Source organism: Trachypithecus francoisi, unplaced genomic scaffold (genome assembly GCF_009764315.1).
Source record: "Trachypithecus francoisi isolate TF-2019V2 unplaced genomic scaffold, Tfra_2.0 Lachesis_group18, whole genome shotgun sequence".
Classification (NCBI taxonomy): Eukaryota; Metazoa; Chordata; class Mammalia; order Primates; family Cercopithecidae; genus Trachypithecus; species Trachypithecus francoisi.
In genome coordinates this window covers 72038593-72057382 of record NW_022681463.1, presented here as the reverse complement: position 1 = coordinate 72057382, position 18790 = coordinate 72038593, and the positions used below count along the sequence as shown (strand labels likewise).

General features: G+C 37.9%; 2 protein-coding genes across 2 annotated transcripts in view; one reads left to right on the top strand and one right to left on the bottom strand.

Annotated features, from left to right (window-relative positions):
- GTF2F2 (general transcription factor IIF subunit 2) overlaps positions 1–18790 on the top strand; it is a 172897-nt gene that overhangs the window by 75398 nt on the left and 78709 nt on the right. The window contains exon 5 of the mRNA XM_033176976.1: positions 15417–15498. Coding sequence (XP_033032867.1) covers positions 15417–15498 — 82 coding nt within the window. The remainder of the gene's footprint in view (positions 1–15416; positions 15499–18790) is intronic.
- Positions 820–9560, bottom strand: KCTD4 (potassium channel tetramerization domain containing 4). The gene is made up of 2 exons (XM_033176973.1): positions 8786–9560; positions 820–2721 (listed from the first exon to the last, which is right to left on the bottom strand). Exon 2 carries the CDS (start codon positions 2532–2534, stop codon positions 1755–1757), a length of 780 nt encoding a protein of 259 aa, XP_033032864.1. The 5' UTR covers positions 2535–2721; positions 8786–9560; the 3' UTR covers positions 820–1754.

Sequence of the window (18790 nt, the reverse complement as noted above, 5' to 3'; positions counted from 1 at the left end):
CTTTTTTTCATTGCCAAAGTCCAAATGCCAAGGAAAAGTCAACTCTTAAGTTGGAGAAGCATATAAATAGTTCAATTATAGTCGCTATTCAAATAAATTTTACAATTCTTTTCCTGTTTTTATAGTTTGTTCAGTCTTGATTAAGCTGTTTTAAACTATGTAAAAGAATGTTTTACTAGAAATCTGTTTTTCTTAGTGTACATAAAAACATTGTGTAGCTGATGTGAAATTTGGTTTTTAAATGTGATTTTTGAAGAATTTTTTTGTAGAACAGATTTTAAAAGGTTTCTTTTAGTATATACAGCCAGGTTTTACATTACGTTAGATGTTATAACTAGAAGTCAGTTGTAGTTCTGGAAATGAATATTAGCTTTACTTATTCTAAGTTTTTATGAGTAATCAAACTTTTGGCATATATGCTAATTTATGTAACCTCAGTCAAGATTTTCAGACGTCTTCTTGAGATTTATTAAAGTTAAGATTTAGTTATCAGATTTAATGGTTTAATTTTAAAGGAGCAAATTTAAGTATATTTTGTTCTTAGAAGTTAAAGAACAGTTGAAATGATTTAGCTGTCCTTTGCAGGGGGAAAATACAGTCATTTAGAGTTAAGTTTGTAGATTACTTCATTGAAACGGCCATACATAAAACGTAATTTTTAAAATAACTTTTTGTTTGGCATGAAGTAATGTTAACTCATTGAGTCTGAGATTTAGCATCCAAAAAGGTATTGAAAACAGTCAAAGTTCTTTCATAAGAATAATGTTTAGTGATGTTCATTTAATATTTTTGAGCTTGAAAAATGAACACTTAGAGTGATTCTGAAAATGAACTCCTTTATTATTCTAATAACACATACTCTATTGAGACCAAGTTATCCATGCTTTGTGGGAACTCAGCCTGCAAAGAATTGAATTTGCTGGGTTTTGTCACTTCCAGGACCAGCCAGGGTTACTGTATTCTGCCGGTTGACTACATCAATGCATAATTTTGTGCAAAATCATCAAGTGGTACTGTTTGCTTTTAAAGTGACATGTAACTTTTTATTATAATCATTAATACAATCAAAGAAGGTAGCAGTGCTTTTATTTACTTTTTATTGTCATCAAGCAGTTTTCTAGGAATTTTCAGCAAAATACCAATTCAGCTATAAGTCTAGTATGAAACACAGGAACTGTGAATATAAGCTTTTGGTGCCTGCTATGGAAAAATCAAATCAATAGCTTTAATGTCTTCTTACAATCTCATTTGGCTTCACTATAGCTCTGTTTTAGTTAGATCTGCACATCTGTTTTGCTCCAGGTGGTTAATTTTACCAGTTCAGTTTCTCTGTAGATTTTTGCCATAGTAGAAAGGATTTTAAATCTTAATAGCCCCTTAAAATATTTTATTACCAGTTACTGAAATGAACGATAGATAATGTACATGCTTTGTTTTTTGTGCAAATACCCAAGACAATCTGATTGAAAGACAGCTTAAGGACAAATAAATAGCAAAAGCATTCAGTCTTTATTTACAGTGTATGAAGGTTACTGTTTTCATTTTAGGTGGAAGAGTCTGATCAGCAGGAACACCCCAGAGGAAGGACATCTTTAGCGATAGAATTTACATACCGTTAGCTCACAGTAATTGATTAGTAGCAGGGCTCTGTAGTATAGAGCTAGCTGGGCATGTTATTTGGGATGCCTTTGATGCTGTGGTTTTCCGAAGCTTGCTGGCTGCATGCTTGTTGTCTTTGTTCGTGACACAGGTAATTACTTGATAAAATGAAGTGCATCGCTGTGAACAATTGACCCTTTGGAACAATCCAGGCTGGTCAGCAGTCTAAAGCCACACTTTAAAGCCATCATGATAGCCTCAAACTTAAGAGTTTCCAAGGTACAGACAAAGGTGTTGTCTTCCTTTAGTACAAGTCGAGTGCCATTTTCAGACTTTATGAAGTATTTAAATTGGATGATATTTGACGATATTGAAAACTCCTCTGGAAATCCATCCAGCCTGCTTTTGGACACCAGAACAATGCGAGACTTTATTTTTGATATGAAATCAGGAGCATTACAGAAGATTCTCAGTCCTTGTGAACGATCGTGGTTATCTGTTATTTCCAAGAAAGTAGTCTCTCTGGGTGTTAGCTGTTCTTTCTCCCACCTGGATTTCACTTCCTCTGCCAGTCCCTTGAGCTGAAAGAATTCTGCTTCTTGTGCAAGAAGTTGATTTTCTCGAAACCCTTCTGGCAATAGAAGTTCTCCATTTCGTAGGAAGTTTAGGACATGCCTGAAGAGGAGCCCATCCCTGTCTATGAAATAATGACCATCAGCATCAAACGGGCAGAGGATTTTTCCATTTACTATACCTTCAAGGAAAGTGTCTGGGTACTTGGTCAGCGTTTGTTTTTGAGTAATGTATAAATATCCACCAACGTTGAGGGTCATCAGTGTAGATTTGCAGTTCTTTCCTTGATCAGTATCTTCCAGGCTGTTGTGTTTCCCTTCGTACTCTTTTTCTTTTTCTCTTCTGTTTATTTTACGCTCCATGTTTTGAAGATGCTATTTCAGCTTGTTCTTCTTGGCTTTGAGATTTTTTAAAAAGAAACACTATCACACAAGCACGCCTTTATTCAGCCCCAGCCTGGTGATGGAATGGAAACGCTGGCAGCATCGCCTGCGCTGTCAGCTCGGTTTTGCAGTAGGTGGCGTATCAGCCTATGTATGCAGGAGCTTTCTGGAGTAAGACGGAAAAGAGAATTTGCATTTAACTGTATCGGGGAAGGGATTTGTTGTGAAAGGATTTTCATGTCTATCCTTTGAAGTAATAAGAGTTACTCAGAATAAATTGAATTTCCTCTTGTCAGTTAAGCAGATCCAAATATTTAATTCTTCATCCAAATGTGAATGTTTAGCTATTTCTAAATGCCTGAGTTATTTTTTAATCAGGTAGGCTTAATATTGAATAATATTGTCATCTTTTGGAAAATAATGTATATTGATTTAGTGTCACCTTTTTAAAGTAAACATAAGGTGAAAATTCTAGGTGTGTACAATTTTCTTTCCCGGAAAAAGTCACACATTTCACAGTGGTGTAGTCATTTTTGAGACACAAATAAGAATACTTAACCTGCTACTTGTGACACTGTACTTGATTTTAATTGGATTTGCATGTGATTCTGATTTGGAGATCTTTGTTAAAGGATGTTAAGAAATTTTTTTTATTTTTTATTATTATTTTATTTAACCTAAAAGTAAAAAAATCAAATAGACAGGCTTTACAGTAATCTCTTACTTTTTTTGGTTAAGATTTTCTGTGGAAAATTCATGAACTTGTTTCACTTGGAGCCTGCTTTTGTGCTGAACAAAGACTTGGACAATTATAGAAAATACTGTAACTGTGTATGTGCATGCATATATATGCCTAGGAAGATAGGAGAAAGATATAGATTCAGAATACCTACTACAAAATAGTGTCATGGGTAAGTTAGTTTGTTTGTTTGTTTCACAGTGGGCAAAAGAAACCACCAAAGCCTAACCTTGTTTTTCAACTTGGGAGCTGGAACAGTGTGAATGATGTCACCCTCCACTTCCCAGATCTTTTTCCTCTTTCCCCTATAACTTCCCTTCCAAAGCAATTTAGGGTTCTGAACTGTCACTTCTAGCATTTAAAGGCTCAGTGATAAGGAATGTAAACATTGTCCCCAGTACACTATTATTTGGCCTATCTGCTAAATTATTCTGGGAAACTACATTGTTTTTTGTTTTTGTGTCAATTTTTTATTTTTATTTTTGTAGAGACAAGTTTTTGCCATGTTGCCCAGACTGGTCTCAAACTCCTGGATTCAGGTCATCTGCCCATCTCAGCCTCCCTGAGTGCTGGGATTACAGGCATGAGCCACTGCCCTGGGCCACACTGTTAAAAGTTAGACTTTGGTTTATATTTCTCTTGCATTAAAAGTATTTTAAAATTACTTAACTGTATGTTGACATAGAAATATTGGAAGAGATTCTTCTAAAATGCTTGCGTCTTATTTTCTTTAAACAATATTAGATTTTCACGTATAAAAAATTATATTCTTATAGTGATCTTGAAGTTAACTTTCATGCATTATTGAGATCAAAAGTTCATTGAAATTGAACTAGAAAACTAAGGCATAATGTTTTTAGAGCTGTGTTTTTACTTAGAGACTATGAAATTCAACTTCCTCGTTTCACCAAAGATAAAATTGCATTCCAGAGAATTGTTAGTATTTTATCTAGGACTTTACAACAAAGCCAACATTTTGACTAAAACTTCCTTTCAGTCCTGCAGCACTTAATAAGACTTACCCTTATATTCTGACAGTCTCATGTTTGTCTTGATTTTGCTTTTTTAGATTAAGTCGTTTCTGTCAATACAAGTTTTTAAGAAATACTGAATAGATTTTGAGGGAGAAGGGATACAACTTTGGAAGTTTATTTTCTTGTCTTACCATTACAAATAGTCACTGCACATGAGTAGCATTATATAATAGCAAAATCAAAAAGGCATAACAATTTCATTTATAGGTTTAGTCCTCTTTTTTTGAGCTTTATAGGGTACCAGAATTAGTACAACATAACTGTAGTATAGTAATGGGAGACTGTGCTAGCATGTTCTTGCTTGTTTAAATAAAGTGATGTGGATAGATACTATGTACTCTGGGCCTGCTTCCTGACACCCTGTTTGGCCTGTCTATAGATGCCTTCATGGGAAGCCCCAGTGCTGTTCCTGTTGGAGGATGGGCTTCCATGGGGTGATGAGAGGGCAGGAGTGAGGCAGGACAGCTGGAAATGGGACTGCTGACCTTCAGTCATCACTCCAGGGCCCCCTTACACTTCCTAACTCACTCACTTCTGATTTCTGCTGCCAGGTTTTCAAAACCACTGATGAGTGCTCGTTTCTGCAGGCTTGCCTGAACAGACACTAAACCATTCCATCTTGTGCCTCTTCTCCTTGATTGCTTTTTCTCACTCTAGACTTCACTCTTTGGTGTTCTCGGCTTCTGCCAAGTTGACGTGTGATTTCTTTGCCACCCATGGCCTGGCAACAGCAGTGTAACTGAAGCCTTGTCTTAGTGCCTGGCTGATACAAATCCATAGGACTTTCGTGTCCTCTTTGGCCCAACTTGCAGACTTAAGGAAGAAAAATGTAGGCTGGGCATGTTGGCTCACGCCTCTAATCCCAGCACTTTGGGAGGCTGAGGGGGTGGATCACTTGAGACCAGGAGTTTGAGACCAGCCTGGCCAATATAGGGAAATCCCTTGTCTACCAAAAATTAAAAAAAAAAAAAATTAACTGGGGTGTGTTGGTGTATGTCTGTAGTCCCAGCTACTTGGGAGGCTGAGGCAGGAGACTTGCCTGAGCCCGGGAGGTGTAGGTTGCAGTGAGTCGAGATAGTGCCACTGCACTTCCAGTCTGGGCAACACAGTAAGACCCTGTCTCAAAAAATAAAAATAAAAAATAAAAATGGCACCCAGTAGGCCCCACTGTATCCCTGTTACTCCATATTACCGCCAACAAAGCAAGATGACAGCAATTCATGAAAATTATAGGAGTTCATTGATCATTGCTGCCTGTGGTGGTACACATGCCCCTTAGGAGAAAGCCAGATTATCTCTTTTTAGGCTATTCTAAATTTATATTTACTTGCTAGAGGGTGGGGAGTGGGTGTTGCTTATCCGAGGTAGTGTCAGTAAGGTCTCCACAGCCCTAAAACCATAAAAATGGTGTTTCAGTACCTGTACCAAGGGAGACATCCCTGGATCATGGGACTATGTTTCTCTGCCTCATTGCAGATACAAACTGGAACTGCTCAATGTAGTGGTTTCAGCAGAAGGGTTTAAACCACACATGTCACAGATTAGCTTACCTGGATCCACTTGGCCACTAGATTTGAAGATTTTATCTGCCTTTGCAGGCAAAAACATATAACATTTTGAAAGATTGGGGTCCTGTTTCCTACTCCGTACCTTAACTCTTTATTAGAGTTAGATCACCTCTGTCTTAGACATCTTTAATCATACATAACCAACTTTGAGAATTTAAACTGGTCCTTAGTATGAGTATATCCTATAGTTAATTGGGTCCAGTGCCTGACTAAATTCTGGCAGAACCTTCCCCTATGAGGTAATGCTAATGTCCTACCGTCTGCATAAGGCAGAACTCATTCCAGCAGGAATTCCCATCTTTTCTACCAATTCCTTTTGGGAAATGAGGTCTTTGTCATCCCGCAATTGATGCAGGACATCATTGTAATATATACACTTGCTCCATTTATATGCCAGAGATATTCCCATGCCATGGAAGGAAGTGGAACCTTACCAGGAGGTTCTCTCTCCCGATTGGAAGATACAAAAAGTACGATAATTCTGCTAGACTTAACAGGTCACTCCTCTATAAAATTCAAACACTCTTCAAGGAAAAGGGATGGTCTTAGAAGCTGCCTTTGAGAAGAACAGGAATCTTCTGTCTCCACATTCTCCCCTTCTATCAAATCTTGGTTGTTGTCAGCTGCATGCTTCTCTGCTTGTCTTTTAGAAGAATTTCTTTCCCATTACCTTAGAAAGTAAAAGCTAGAGAAACTGCTGTCAATTTTTTACTTAAACCTGACACTATCTCTGCCTTGGACTTGCCCACATTTTTTGTTTGTTTATTGATCTGTGTTTTGACCTTTCTCTGCCTTTCACAAGCTGAGTTTCTTTTTTTTTTTTTTAACATGTACTTGCTTCATCTCCTCTTGTCAATAGCATTGAATATAAGAAACATTCGAGGTATGAATATTTTATGTTGGCTTCTTTTGTGTGTTAAAAATAAAAATTACACTGTCTAATGATTGATGTATTTTAAGAATCAAGGACTTTCCCATGTTAATGTAATTATTTTTGAATGTCCAAATTTTAGTTCTGTTTCGAAATATAAAATTTATCTGCTCTAAGTGTTGTCTAGTACTGGTATTATACTAACAAAAGTACTATGGCAGCCACTTTATGTAACTAATTGACCACAGCATCTCACAAACTGTACAGAGTCCTTGAACCTTCCTAGGACTAACAGGACATAACCTCTGGCCAGAAAGTCATGTGAACATGTCATTGCAGTCCAAAGAATACAGCTGTAAATATTTTGCAGTGTTGAACTGTGTCTTCAAGGAAGCCCAGGAAAATTGCCTACATTGGCAAATGTTTTAGCCTCATTTGAGGAGTATAGAAAAAAATAAGGCACCGTGTGTCAAAAGGAGCGCAAATAAAGACAACAGACTACCTCAGAAGTTCAGGTGAAATTCCATTCCACATTTCTTTGATTTTCACTACAGAGATAATCTTGACAATTTATAAATTATAGTAATTCATGTTTTACATGTACTTTGGAAAATGAATATTTCAGGGAAACCTGTGTTTTGTAATTTTGTAAGCAGAAGTCATACCTTAAGTTTTTTAAAATGAAGTTTTTTTTTTTTTTTTTAATATAACCTGTGCATTATTCTTTACTGGAAAATTCTATTGTAACCAGATGAGCATAGCACTTATATAAGCCATCAAATGAACATTAAAATTATAATATTGTACAGAACTCATTTTTATAGTGCTATTTGGCAAAATGCAATTTTACTTTCTCTTTGGGAAGAAGATATTTTAAGCTAATAACCATTACCTACAATCTCAAAATGAGGGGCATAAGTTTGAAAACTCTTTTAAAGGTACTACAGTTAGGAAGTAAGTGACTAAAGAGGGTCTCTGTTCCCATATGCTAGTGCCTGCCACTGTTCCTTCTGTTTTTCTCATCACTTAACGTCCCCTCGTGTCTTCTGTGATGAGGTGGTGTGGAGGAGAGAGAAGAGGACCTGAACAGGAGAACAGAATGTGATGGCTCAAGGGAGATGATAGCTCAAGGGAGCAAATGTGGTTTCTTACAGAGTAGGGAGGAGTTGTAAATTAGGGATGGAGAACTCTATCATATCACACATTTTTTCGTATTTACCATTTCTATAACTGAGGTACATCTTAGTATCGTTAGCTTGTCAAAATTTAGTGGCAGTATTTTGTCTTGGTGGCACGTAAGATAATGGTTGATATTACAAATGATAGCATCTTATAGTTGATGAAGTATCTGAGCAGCTCTATGAGCTCTTCCCTCCATATCACAAGAAAGTAAAATTAACAGACAGGGAGGAGGGAAAGAATTTTGCAGGGAGATAGGAGAGAGAGGGAAGACAAAACAGTGTGGCTGCTTGATGTTAAAATTATCTAAACAAATTATTTTATAACTTTTATAAAATTAAATTTTACTTTTTGATACAGAGTCTTGTTCTGTCACCCAGGCTGGAGTATACTGCAGCTTCAACCCCCTGGGCTCAGGTGATCCTCCTGCCTTAGCCTCCCATGTAGCTGAGGCCACAGGCATGCCCCACTATACCTGGCTAACTTTTTGATTTTTTTTTTTTTTTTTTTTTGGTGGAGACTGGGTCTTATTGTTTCCCAGTCTGGGCTCAAGCTGTCCTCCTGCCTCAGCCTCCCAGAGTGTTGGGATTACAGACGTGAGCCACTGTGCACAGCAGAATTCCTGAAGATCAAATAGAAATCAGAATATCACTTCACAAGTTTGAATAAAGACAAGCTTTTTAATAATACAGGGATAGAAAGTTTGCCTAACTGGTTTGTTAAGATGCTAGTACCTTTTATTAGTAGACCTCACCTGAGAACCACAGGCAAAAAAACTTCTAGGAACATATTTTAAATGAGAAGAAAGGAGACCACTAGGAATATTAAAAATGGTTTACCTTTTAAATGTACATGCTTCTTGAAAAGATTATTTCTTCAGTCTTTTCCCAGAGAGTGTCGACACAGATGTGATGTAATTATGAGTCAGGAGAGTAACTTCGCAGTCTGGGGGATCAGCCTGAAATGCTGATCCATAGTCCTCTGGTCTGGGTTTTTACAGGAGCTAGAAGTCCTCTTAAATGCCTCCACATTCAGCTGGATCCAGAAGGTCTTGTGGAAATGAATGAGTGTAACTTCCTGATGCCTAAGACTTCATAACATACCTAATTTCATTACTTACATGCCAATGCAAATAAGCAGTGTTGCTGCTTGCTTATTACTTTAACTTGTTTAAACTAGGGATGCCCTTAACTTAAAAAAAAAAAAAAAAAGTGCCAGTGTCATTTCTCCTCAGTTCTTTGACATAGAGTATATCCGAGTTCATCTATAGGGTAGGACAATCCAGGGTAGAGCACAAGTTTAAATATTTTCAAGCCTTGGGCAGCTTCTTAACATTTTGTGATTGTTCTCTTTCTACTCAAACAAAATTTAGTTATATCTAGGTATTTTGGAAAGTACTAGAGCAAGCAAAATGAACACTAATGAAATACTAAAACATCCCCAGTTGGAGAGGAAGGCTAGCATTTTTATTTAGTGAAAGAGACCTAGAAGAGATCTCAGACATTCTAGTAATGTCATTATTGTAGATGCTGAGGCCCAGAGATGTAAAATAACTTCTCCGAAGTAACAGTGCTGTTTAGTGACAGAATCATAACTAGAAGCCTTCACTTCTTTTTATAGGATGTGCTTTATATACATAACCTTTAAAATTTTCTCTCGAGTTCTTTCTGATTTTAGGTGGTGGGATATACATAAATAAATTACTGTCATCAAAGATATGTGTTCATACTCAATAAGATTCCTTCAGTTGCAAGTAGTAGAAACCAGTCAACAAACCAATCTAGCCAAAAAAGGAGTGCAGGGGAGAATTTAGAAAGAATCCCATACTATTTCCCAGAATCCAAAGAAGAGCAAATGGCCAGGGAAAAGATATGAATTGAGCCATTCCAAAGCCTTTGGTAGGATGAGTTTGTGTGGCTTCTCTGCAGAGTGCTGGCAAGACCATGTCCTTCTAGTAATTTGTGGCATGAGCCCCTTTGTTGAACATTTCAAGCACAAGAGCGAGCAACCACAGGCACACATAGAGGCCATTCCCACCACCTTCAGTGCTCTTCCTTCTTACCCCCACCCACCTCAGTCTAAATCCTACCCATTTTTCAAGGTCCAGCACAGTCATTGCTTTTTCTTCAAAACTCTTCTTAGCCTGGCACAGTGGCTCACACCTGTAATCCTAGCACTTTGGGAGGCCGAGATGAGTGGATCACCTGAGGTCAGGAGTTCAAGATCAGCCTGGCCAACATGGCAAAACCCCATCTCCACTAAAAATACAAAAATTGGCCCGGCACAGTGGTGCGTACCTATAATCCGAGCTACTTAGGAGGTAGAGGCAGGAGAATCGCTTGAACCAGGAGGTGGAGGTCGCGGTGAGCCAAGATCTTACCACTGCACTCCAGCCTGGGTGACAGAGCGAGACTCTGTCTCAAAAGAAAAAAAAAACAAAACTCTTTTTGATCTCTAGCTACACATAATCTGAGCGTGTGTGCGCGCGCACATCCGTGTGTGTTTAATCCCAGTACTCTTGTATGTTTCTGTTTTATGACCTTTAACCTGTTCGACTTGACAGAAGAATCCTACAGCACATGTAGAATAACCAATAATTGGTCAGTTACATTAAAAGATGGGAAATCATAAAAATTATGTCAATATGCAGTTCCTGTCTGCCTTAAACATTTTATCTTAAAACTTATAAATGTATGTTTAGTTGGCTGGGCATGGTGGCTCACGCCTGTAATCCCAGCACTTTGGGAGGCCGAGGTGGGCAGATCACGTGAGGTCAGGAGTTCAAGACCTGCCTGGTCACCATGGTGAAACCCCGGCTGTACTAAAAAATACAAAAATTAGCCGGGCATGGTGGCGCACGCCTGTAATCCCAGCACCTCAGGTGACTGAGGCATGAGAATTGCTTGAACCTGGGAGACAGAGGTTTCAGTGAGGCAAGAATGCACCACTGCACTCCAGCCTGGGTGACAGAGTGAGACATCATCTCAGAAAATAAATAAAATAAATGTACATTTAGTTGCTGATGTGTATGTAAAACAAGGCCTTTGCTTTGAATATAGGATACTGACTGATCATCTGCTTTATTTGTTTTTCAGAAATTAAATCTATCATTTAGTTTTTCAGTCTCACTCTGTTGCCCAGGCTGGAGTGCAGTGGTGTGATCTCAGCTCATTGCAACCTCTACCTACCAGGTTCAAAAAATTCTCATGCCTTAGCCTCCCAGATAGCTAGGACTACAGGCACACACCACCATGCCCAGCTTTTCTTTTTCTTTTTTTTGGGGGGGCCGGTATTTTTAGTAGAGACCAGGTTTCCCTGTGTTGCCTGGGCTGGTCTCAAACTCCTGGCCTCAAGTGATCTGCCCTCCTCTGCCTCCCAAATTTCTAGGATTACAGGCATGAGCCACCACACCCAGCCCCATAATTTAGTTTAGATTTTCCATTTTGGTTCTTTGAAAAGGAGCAAGAACTCAAACACTGTGAAACTGTCTAAATGCAGACTCTTTGTAGACTTCTGTGCTTCCCTTCCAGTCTCTAGTTGTCTCACCGGTACCTAATTTGACAGTATTGTACTACAACTTACCTTTATATCATCTTACCAAAATATTCTACATAGTTTTCATAGAAACGCCCCCTAAACTCCCCCCATACTCATAATTTAATGGGCTTCTGTAACATATAATCAGATTACATAATTATTAAAACTAATATAAACCAGTTCTAGCATAGTTTGAGCAGAAGTGTGTGGGAGTACTAGAGATTAACCTATTACCCACTAGTGTATAGTGAGCTGTGGGCATCTGTCGCTATATTTAATAGCAGGGAATTGAGAGCCTTTGTTCATCTAGAGGTAAGTTAAGTAGAGGTGTATCAAAAGTGCTTCTGGTGTATTAAGATGATTTATATACCTGTCTTATCCTGTGAGACCAGCAGCTCTTGAAATGTGGTCTGGGAACACACCTGGGCAGAGGTGTCCCCGAGAACCTTTCAAGGGATCAATGATGTCAAGATCATTTTTATAATAATGCTAACAGCTTTTTTTATTTTTTCCCTCTCATTCTCTAGAAATGTCTTAATTTTAGTTTCTAATATGGTAGATATCAGCAGTTAAAACTTACAAACGGAAGTTTTTTGAGGGTCTGTACATTTTTCCTTTTAAAAACATTTAAATTTAGTTTTTTTTAATTTATTTTTTAATTGACAAAATTTGTGTGTATTTATGGTATATAGCCTGATGTTTTGATATATGTGTATGTGTGGAATGGCTAAATCAAGCTATTCACATCTGTACTTTTTAACTAATACATGTCACAGAACGTTTGAGAAAGTCTACGCTCCTTGAGGATAGGAGCTGTGTTTCATTTGTTATTCCCAATGTGCTCTTGCATTGTCTTTTACATAGTAGGCACTCAGTAAATAGTTAAGACATGTATGAGAATAAAATGAATTATTTTTCAAGTATTTATGGTCTTTTAAACTGGGTCAACAAACTAGTTTTAAGTAAAGGTTTCTGTATTAATGAATAGGATCTATAATTAACAGCAGTAATATGCAAGTGGGTGCTTTTAAGTACTTTTAAAATAAAATTTAATACCTTTCCTTTGAAATCTTAAGCGGTATTTTGAAAAAGACGAGACGTGTGGTTTAGTGGAAAGAATATGAGAATGTGTTCCTATGAGGCTTTAAAAAGAGAGCAGGCAAATCATGCCTAGGGGGCTGCATCAGGAGTAAACTGGCCTTTTAAAAATTTATTTAAGAAGAGAAGAGAACGGAAGTGAACAGAGATGTCAGGTTACTTAGGAACATCTAGTGGATGGGAAAATTCATTGCTGATGAAGACTTTTCTGTTAACTTTGAGTAGCATTTGAAAGCTATTTTAGGTTTGAAAAGAAGGTATGATAGAAAATTATGGTTTGAGGAAGTAAATGTTACTGCTCTATATGAGTGACTTTGACTGAAGAATAGTGAGGAGAGTGGTGGCCAAGTTGAAATGGGCAGTTGCTGTGGACCTGATGTCTACCCTTGAGCTGTCATATGGAGAAGGTTGATAGCACAAACCTTTAACTGAAAATTAAATTCAGCCTGTCCACCTGGAGTTGGTTCTGCTAAATAAGTGGGTAGCATTCACTTATTAAAAGGTAGCTATACTAGTCCATTTTCACACTGCTATAAAGAAATGCCTGAGACTGGGTAGTTTATAAAGGAAAGAGGTTTAATTGACTCATGGTTCTGCATACCTGAGGAGGCCTCAGGAAACTTACATTCATGGTGGAAAGCAAAGGGGAAGCAGGCACCAAGGTGGCAGGAGGGAGAAGTGAGAGCGCAGAAAAAAGCTACCAGTGAAAAATCACGCATTATCACCAGAGCAGCATAGGGGAAACTGCGCATGATCCAGTCACTTCCCTCCCTTGACACGTGGGGATTGTAATTCAAGATGAGATTTGGCTGGAGACACAGAGCCAGACCATATCAGTAGCTCTTTTAGTTGCAACATTAATGAACATATGGATATGTGACTAAATTATTTGCAGAGATAGTAATCTAGATTTATTTATTTTTTATTTTATTTATTATTTAGTTTTTTGAGACGGAGTCTTGCTCTGTTGACAGGCTGGAGTGCGGCGGCACTATCTTGGCTCACTGCAACCTTTGCCTCCCGGGTTCAAGCGATTCCCTTGCTTCAGCCTTCTGAGTAGCTGGGACCACAGATGCCTGCCTGCCACCATGCCTGGCTAATTTTTTATATTTTAGTAGAGACAGAGTTTCACCATGTTGGCCAAGATGGTCTTGATCTCCTGACCTTGTGATCCGCCTGCCTCGGCCTTCCAACGTGCTGGGATTACAGCTCTGAGCCACCACGGCTGGCCTAGATTTATTTTTTAAAGGATTAGTTGTCTTCCTTTACTGGACTTTCGTCATGCATTTAAGACATTTGATATATCAGATTTTCCCAAATCTTGCTATTGTTGTGACGACTAAAGAATTTTTCTTGATAGAACTTTCAGCTTCAGTAAGAGCCAAACTTGAATATAACCTTTTTGCTTTAAGAAAATTCAAATATTAATTTTACTAAAGACATTAATGCGAGGAAATTATTTGTAGAATTTAAACTTTAGTATAAAACAATTATGGCTTTTAAACTATTTTCTTCCTGCCATATTTTGGTATAAGGCAGTCATGCTTCTCATCATTGCTTTTTCTGCATCTGCTTGAGATTCGTTGCATATGTTGCATTAAGGGACCCTGGATACATTGATTATATACAGTGTGCTCGTAATTAGTTTGTACAGCGTCCCCTAGATTTTGGAGACATCCAAAGATCACTAGAAAAATATTTTTTAGTGTAAATCATGTAGGCATGGTTCTATATACATTCTACATTTTGATCAGTTTATTTGTCTCCCCCAGTGAACTGTATGCTTCTTGAAAACAGTACTGTGTCTTAATCATCTTGATTCCTCAATGCCTAGATGGGGCCTTTTGCATAGCAGACATTTTGCTAATGTTAGTGGAATGAAGTAATTCTCTCTGAAAAGATGAATCATAAATGCACTACTCATGAGCCAGGGAATTTCCTGAGTCTCTTCTTAAAACCCAGGTGAATTCTTGTGGAAATATGACTGAACCTTAACTGTTTCTAATCACAGTCATACATTTCCAGGGTATCATAAAGCTGGTACCATTATGAGACATTTATATGTGTATTATATAATAAGGTAAGGTCTGTCAAGTGACCACACCACAATGCTTGTTGGCCAGTAGGCACACGATAGATGCTAGCCTTTCTTTCCTTTTTCTGATTTCTCCTAGGTTTTATGTCAGGGTCACTATAAGAATTACTAAGGATAGGGGAAATTGCCTTTCTGTTTGGACAAATATTCATAGCAGTTAAAGATTCTGTTTTGACATGCCCAGATTTATAATTCTGCAGCAAAACAGAAGTCAGAGCAGCTGGTAGGCTGAACTGGTACACAGTATAACCCAGACAGTAGACTTGCCCAGTGTCACAGTATTTTCTGGGCTGACTGTTCTAGTCACAAGGTACTCGAGATTTTTATTCGTGCACATACACACACAAGCACACACACACACACACGGTCTTTGATTTAGTGGTTTAGACTAGCTGTGTTTTCAGAAGTTACTTTGTCAAAGACGATAACCTTTATACTCTTTAATTTGATTTTATGCCCTTTTAAGCCACCTTATTTAGAAGGAGCTAAGTGTATAAAAGCTGTTGCTGGCAAAGCGCTGCAGCAGCCTAATAAACAAATCTGACAGGAGCCCAGTTTGTTACAAAGCCAAGAAAAAGGTTTCTCTCTATTCTGACCAGTGAGATTCCTAAAACTTAACTGTTTTTTCTTGATTTTTATTATTATATGTGATTGTCATATTACTGTGTTTAGTGTATTAGAAATACAGTCTTGAAAATGATAAGTGTTATCTCTGAATACTTTTTTTTTTCCCATTCAAGATAAGCTGTCATTGGAAGGAATAGTGGTACAAAGAGCTGAATGCCGACCAGCTGCCAGTGAAAACTACATGCGATTAAAAAGGTTGGTGTTTTGTAACTGCAGAATGATACCTGATATTTCCCTTTGGGGACTGAGATACGTGTGTTATGTCGCCTATTGACTGCATTAAAACTGTGGTTATTGTTGAGCGTTTGCTTCAAAAGCTGTTTGGCTTTAAAAGCAAGTAAGTTTCTTTGGCACTAGAGAAATTTCAGTATCTGGGCTGTTTGTTTGAGGTATTTTAAGCTACTTTGGTAATACATCCTGGAATCAAAGTTTTAAAACTACATTTTCTAGTTGTCTTTATAAATTTTGATTCTTTAAAGACATGTAATAAGATCTTTGTACTCTTTTATTTTCCAGGGCTGTAATTTTTCCATAATAAATATGTATACAAAATACTGTAACTGGGCCGGGCATGGTGGCACATGCCTGTAATCCCAGCACTTTGGGAGGCTGAGGTAGGTGGATCGTTCAAGCCCAGGAATTTGAGACCAACCTGGGCAACATGGTGATATCCAGTCTCTACAAAAAGATAGAAAGATTAGCCGGGCATGGCTGGGGTGTGAGGATTGCTTGGGCCTGGGAAGTCAAGGCTTCAATGAGCTGAGATCATGCCCCTGCACTCCAGCCTGGGTGACCCAGTGAGACCTTGCCTCAAAAAAAAAAAGTTGTACTCTATAAAGCAAGTGTAGTTGCCAGAATATCATCCTGTTGTCTTGATCTATAGAGAAATTTTTATAAACATATACACTTTGTTAGAGAGTTCGTTTCAGGATCTTCCCCTACCCCTGACGTATTTTATGTGGTTAACATTTTGTAATTAGTATTTAAAAATGCTGATTGCAAATTCTTGATACCCCAAATTTTATGACATTCAAAGAGTCAGCAATTTTTTAAGCCCTGAGGAAATATATTATACCTGTTTCGTAGTTTATTTTTAATGCGTTTTAGCCCCATGTGATTTAGAATTATACTTTTTTGTTCATTCATTCAGTACTTACTATCTGCCAGGTGCTTTTTTAGGAGTGAGAGAAATAGCAGTAAACAAAGCAGACAAAAATCTCTGCCTTCGTGGACCTTCCATTGTCACAGATTGTAGGTACACTGAATCGGTAGTGGAGAAGACACTGCTGAAGCAGTGGTAGTGGCCTCTTAGATATCAGCATTCTCATCTATGTAAGAGGCCAGCTGAGCTGGATCATCTCGAAATTTTGCATCATCTTTAAAAATTTCCCTCTTATGTCGATTAGATTAGACTCTATCTCCTGAGAATGACATAGACTTGTTCTCTTGTCAAATAATTCCTCTAATTTAAATGCCTCCTTGGGGCAAATAAAAGAATGACAATCAAAATGAAAAATATTTATAACAGAAAATAGCTTTGGAAAACAGTCAGAAGATGTTTCTTTCATTGTTTTTAGCTTATAAAATTTATTGTATAGTAATAAATTTTTGAAGTCTTTTTGAAAATTTATCTCTTCATGTAACTACTGAAATTGAAAAATGCAAAACCTGGTTACCAAGCTGCTTACCAAGATCTTTTTCTGTGGCCCTAATTTTTTTTAAAGGGTTCTACAGATTTCTGATGATGAGATCAGGCAGGTCACCTGCTGTGTTTATAAAACGGCTGCTTTTTTCGTACCAAAAAAGAAGTGAAAATTGTTTAGCCTTTCAAGTGTGCTGAAAGATCAGCTGTTACATAGTCATGCACTATATAAGGACATTTGGTAGTCTCATAAGATTACAGTAATGTATTTTTTCTGTTCCTTTTCTGTGTTTAGATACACAAATACTTAAAATTGTGTTACAGTTGCCTACAGTGTTCATTACAGGAATGTGTAGCGGGGTATACCGTCTAGGTTTGTATAAGTACACTCTATAATGCTTGCACAACAGTGAAATTGCCTAACAATGCATTTCTCATGAGATACCCCGATTGTTAAGCCATGCGTGACTGTATTTTAATCTTTACTTAAGTGACTTAGAAAAAGAAACAAGTGGTTCAGGAGGATCATGTGAGTTTCATGAAGTAGATGATAGATGACATAAGTCTTGAAGACAGCTTTTTTTGACCAAGTGGAGAAAGAGATTGGGTAAGAACATTAAAAACAGACAATGCACAAAGACATGGGGAAGACTTTAGGCACCTGTGTGTGGTTCTCTAAGCCTGGAATGCAGGAATTGTTTGAGAGGATGGCAGAAGCTCCAGCCCAGATCTCTTTCTTCAACATCATACATACGTACAAAAGCCGGATTGAATGTCTAATAGACATTTCAAATATGTAAAAAACTGAACTCCAGATTTTTCTGGCAAAACCTGCTCTACTAGCATTTTTCTTGTCTCAGTTAATACCAACTCTGTCCTCTCATTTTTTCAGTCCAAAAACATTGGTTTTTAGTTAAACCTTGGTTTAGTCTTAGTTCTTGACTCCTCTCACATCCCACATCCAACGTGTCAGAAGAATCTTGTTGACTGTCTCTTCAAAATATTACGCATCCATAGTCTGATGACCCCATGAACTGCCATTATTTCTCACCTGGATTGCTGCAGTAGCCTCCTACCAGAGTTCCTGCTTCCACCCTTGCCCCACTGTAGTCTCTTCTCTGCACAGTAGCCAGGGAAGTTCTTTTAAAATCTAAGTCAGATCATGCCATTTCTCTGTTCAAGTGTCACTTGCAGTGCTTTCTGTATTACTCAGAATAAAATCTAAGTCCTTACTTATAATGGTCTACAGGGTCCCATGTGATCATCCTACCACTGTCTATACCTTCTCGCCATCCTCATCTTTTTCTTCCCTCCCCTTCACTCATTCTGCTCCAACCACACCTGTCTCCTAACAATCCGTGAGCACTCCAGGCACACATCCACACCGCAGCCTTTGCACAGACATTCTTTTCTGCCTGAAACATCCTTTCTCCAGATAACTGCATGGCTTGCCGCCTCACCTCTTTCATGTCACTTCTCAAAATACCACTTTTTCATGAGGCCTACCTTGACTACCCTACCTCTTTCTATACTTGTATTTTCTTTATAGCACACATCACCTCCTATAATTTACTTATATTTATTGCCGCATTTTCCTTCCTGCAATTTAAGTTCCCATGAAAACAAAGTTGGTTTTTTTCTTTTTTGACTTTATTTTTTGTACATGTCTATTTGGTTCACTCATTTACATACACAAACTTGTCTACAATAGTTCATTCTTCATAGTGGGTAGTCAATAAATATTTGGTGAGTGAATGAATGGCACAAGATAAGGTTTAAAATGTTAAAGAGTCTTAGATACTATGGTAAGAAATTTGGACGGTGTGTGCTATGACTATTAAGGAG

Excerpts from the sequence above, each read along its gene's own strand:
- KCTD4 (XM_033176973.1), bottom strand. The coding sequence starts at position 2,534 with ATGGAGCGTAAAATAAACAGAAGAGAAAAAGAAAAAGAGTACGAAGGG.